Raw genomic sequence first — 4,213 nt, 5'->3', positions numbered from 1 at the left:
CTGATCCAAGAGATACATTACCTCCTCCATCACCATCACTATAATCAGTAGCCCCTGTTGTTCAAGCACCTCATTACTTGTGAAATCCTAGTTCCACTCGGGATGCATCACAAAATACTGTGAAATCCTAATTACTTGTAGGATGCATCACAACCTAGTCCCTCTCACATTTTAATTTATCCTTTTCGTAACTTCAATTACTTTAAAAAAATTCAGAGATGGTGTATACCTTTTTAATCATAAAAAATTTCACTTTTTATTTTTTATCACTAAAATTAATTAATTATATAATTAAAATTTGTGGACTAGTTATATATAAATTAAAGCGGAAAGACTTTTTGAAGGAGCGGTAAAATTAAAAAGAGAAGTCTGGCATTTTGTATAATTAGTTTTTTTTTTTTTGGACATATGCGAAAAGCAAGAGTTAATTTATTCCAATATCCATGCAATGAGCATCTTTATTCTCCACCCTAAAACAAAGTGAAAGAAAAGGAAAAGACAAGAGCATAAGTATGTTTCCGAAGCTAGCAGACAACATTAGGGCTTAGAAGGAGACTGACCCCACTCTTTTTAACGCTAAAGTTCAGACCCAGACCACGGGCGTGTTCCTATCCCATCCCCCTCATCATTTTCTTTTCTTTTTTTTTTTTTTTTTAAATAGTGTTTTCTTGTTTTGATCTCTCAGTAAACTAAAAGCCCCACTTTTACCATATTTCTCATTGCCATGTCTCCGGATATTTCACTGCTATCTATCACTGCCTCTTCATCTCTTCTTTCTCCATTTTGTTCTTTTGCAGCCAAAATCTATCCAACAAATGAAGACCCTTGCTTTCTATATGTATGGCTAATATAATACCGTCCGTTTCTTTCATTAGCTGAATTAAGGAACTGGGCTGATTGCTGTTTTTAGTGAGATGGGTCAAGGCACTTCTTCTTGCAGCAATGAGATCTGTAAGCACACAGCTGAGGGCCATTCTATTGTCATCAGCAAGAAACATGAGGATTTCACATCGTTTCTGCCCGACGAATGCCTCGCCAAAGTGTTTGGCAGTCTTGGTTCTCATGACAGGAATTCTTGTTCTCTGGTTTGTAAGCGATGGAGGGCTGTGGACTCCGAGTCCAGGTACCGCCTTGTCTTGCTTGCACCTTGTGAGATGTCTCAATCTCTACCTGCCTTGCTTTCTCGCTTTAGTTCTGTCTCTGTTCTCTCCCTCAAATGTTCTCGCAAGCTTCTCAGTATTAACGATTTTGCCTTCTCTCATATTCCCGTCTTGCTTGTTTCGCTCAAGAAACTCAAACTCAAGGGATGTATTGATATTTCTGATGATGGGTTGCAAGCATTTTCCTTGCACCGGCCTCCCTTTCTCTCGAAACTCTCTTTTGCTTCATGTGGTTTTGGTGTTAGAGGTCTCAACTCTCTTATCACCAATTGCCCTTCTCTCCAGCATCTCACTCTCAAGCGTCTTCGAAAGCTTGATGCCCATAGTGATGCTATTGTCATTGGGAACAAAAATAATAAGCTTAAACTGGAGCGTCTCTGCCTAAAGGACCTCCACAATGCTCGCGTTTTCATCCCTCTTCTTTCTGCTTCAGTTACAACCTTGAAAACACTCATTGTTTGCAGGAGCTCTGGCAACTGGGACAAGGTCCTCCAGAGTCTCCAGGCTAGCATCACTTCCGTTTCGGAGATCCAGATGGAGAATGTTCAGATGGGTGACGCGGGCCTTATCGCCATCTCTTCTTCTTGCCCTTATCTCCAAGTTTTGCAGCTCAGCCGCACCACAGATTGTACAGATGATGGGTTGTCTGCAGTTGCCAATTCTTGCAAGAATCTTAGAAAGGTGCATATAGATGCGTGGAGCAGGTTCGGCGGCCGGACTATCGGGGATGAAGGGTTATTAACCATAGCCAACCATTGCTCCCGATTGCAAGAACTAGTCCTCATGGGTGTTCATCTAAGTGTTTCCTCTCTCACTGTCCTGGCTTCCAATTGTCGGGAGCTGGAAAGGCTCGCGATTTGTAACGCTGATTCAGTTGGGGATCCTGAAATGGCATTGATTGCAGAAAAATTCTCTGCGCTGAAGAAGCTCTGTATCAAGAACTGCCCCATCTCGGAACCTGGGATTGAAGCCATTGGGAGTGGTTGCCCCAACCTGGTGAAGTTGAAGGTAAAAAGATGCAGAGGGATAAGCCAGGAAAGCATAAAAAAACTGAAGATGCAGAGAAGTTGGCTGGTGGTCTCAATCGATGCAGGTCCAATAATGTTCCCTGGACATGCAGAGGAAGAAGAACAGGGAAACAACGGAAGCAATATAGCCTCATCAACAAGGACAACGCATGTCTTCTGCAGCAGTAAGGGTGCTCTCTTCCTCAGGTCTAGATTTGAAAATGCTTTTCAACTTGGCAAGGGATACTTGAGGAGGACAAGCAATTAATAATGGCTTGATTATTGTTTCTGTTCAACTACTTTTTTGCAATTCTTTGATTCCACAAGCGTGGTAATTTGTTTGCGATATCTGCAAATAAATCTGGAAGAGAATTTCTTTTATTTTGATTAATTCATCTTGGATTGAAATTCAAATTTCATACTTACCTTTGAATAAAAAAAAAAGTTTATTTTATTATAAAAATAAAATAAATTTTACGGAAATGTACTTTTTATTATATATTTATATATCATTCTATGCAAAATTATATTAAACTAATAACACTGTTATAAATTAAAAACAATATTTTATTTTAATTATGATAAGTGATCACCGCTGGATTTCTTCGCCCCAGCCTAAGGCTAGGCTTATTAGGACAGTCCACAATCTGAAGGCTTCTAAGTCTCTTCCAAGAGCCAGGTCCAGGCCGAAGACCGGGTTCCAGTCAGATTCTTCAATCAGGCCGACCCAGCTCTTTTGGCCCAATGAACAGATCCCCTCTGGGCCTAATTTTATCTTCCGGCTCAGTTCGGAACCAGGAAGGAGTTCAGCCCATTTGCCTTGTGGGACCATCCGCATGCGTGCCCGAGTAGAATCAGGGGCCGTTACACATGGGGCAGCGATCTGATTCCCTCGTACGTCCATATCAATGTGCTAGGGACAGGTGGCCCAAGGACATACGTTCTGTTACACGTCACTAGCGGACAGAAGAAAACATATAAAAGGAGAAATACTCTCCTCTAGGTCTAAACTTTTTCCAGTTTTACAGAACCTTTGTAAAACCCTATTTTTTAGATCTCAGATCATCAATTGGCGCCGTCTGTGGGAACGAAGGAAATCTTTTCATTATCGGAGTTCCATTCTCACAATACCCACTGATATCCACAATGGCTAACCACAATGAAAACAATGTCACTCCAAATGACTTGAGCTCTGCCCAAGAGGGGCAACAGTTCTCCTTTTCTAGCCCCGCAACACCAAACAACCAAACACCAATCCCCTTCAACCCCTCACCAAACTTGGGAGGGAACGTACCTGGAGCTGTTCCATCCAACCAGGACCTTCAAACCATGGCCCTCCAACTACAAAGTACCGCCCACTAGCTGGGGCAGATAATGCAGCAACGGGGCCTTAGCACCCCAACAAACGTATTGCCAGTGGTAGAAGAGCCCCAGACCAATGAACCTCAACCTACCCTCAACCATCCCCAAACAGTTAGCCGCGAAACCGGAGAAAGGGGGAGAAGAGCTGGGGAAGAGGAAGAACCGGAGGCCAGGGTTCATGGAAGGAGGGTGAGAGAGATGATTGAGAACGATGGGGCCGACAGTTATTCTGCTGGAACAACCGGAAGAATGGGAAGCGAGACATGGGAGGAAGAGTACCGCCAAGAGAAGAAACCCAGGCAGGAGGAGGAGAGCGTAGACCAAAAGCTGCAAAAGATGAGAGAGCAACTCTTGGCCGAGCTGGGAACGAAGGATCAGAACCAAACTCTCTTGCCCACCTCTTCACCTTTCTCGAAGTGGGTGCAGCAAGAGACCGTTTCCAAGAAGTTTATGATGCCGCCTATGGCCTTATACGACGGAGCTGGGAACCTCCGGGAGCACGTCTTGAACTATAAGACTTTCATGGAGCTACAAACTCTTTCAGATGCCTTGATGTGTAAGGTATTCCCTACGACGCTTTCGGGGCCAGCACGGGCGTGGTTCAACAGCCTTGAGGCAGGAAGTATCAGCAGCTTTGGAGATCTGGCCACTCGCTTCATTAGTCGGTTTATCGCCGGGGTGCCC

General features: G+C 43.7%; 1 protein-coding gene across 1 annotated transcript; it reads left to right on the top strand.

Moving 5' to 3' along the window:
• The first annotated feature begins 690 nt into the window (after nt 1–690).
• Nucleotides 691–2,558, top strand: LOC110608561 (F-box protein SKIP2). The gene has a single exon (XM_021747822.2). It carries the CDS (start codon nt 915–917, stop codon nt 2,433–2,435), a length of 1,521 nt encoding a protein of 506 aa, XP_021603514.1. The 5' UTR covers nt 691–914; the 3' UTR covers nt 2,436–2,558.
• Nucleotides 2,559–4,213: the final 1,655 nt, after the last annotated feature.

The sequence above is a fragment of the Manihot esculenta genome, chromosome 2 (genome assembly GCF_001659605.2).
Source record: "Manihot esculenta cultivar AM560-2 chromosome 2, M.esculenta_v8, whole genome shotgun sequence".
In the NCBI taxonomy this organism is placed as follows: Eukaryota; Viridiplantae; Streptophyta; class Magnoliopsida; order Malpighiales; family Euphorbiaceae; genus Manihot; species Manihot esculenta.
This window is presented reverse-complemented; position numbering and strand designations above follow the sequence as displayed.

What these genes read in the sequence shown, in the direction of transcription:
- LOC110608561 (XM_021747822.2), top strand. Translation starts at nt 915, where the DNA reads ATGGGTCAAGGCACTTCTTCTTGCAGCAATGAGATCTGTAAGCACACA.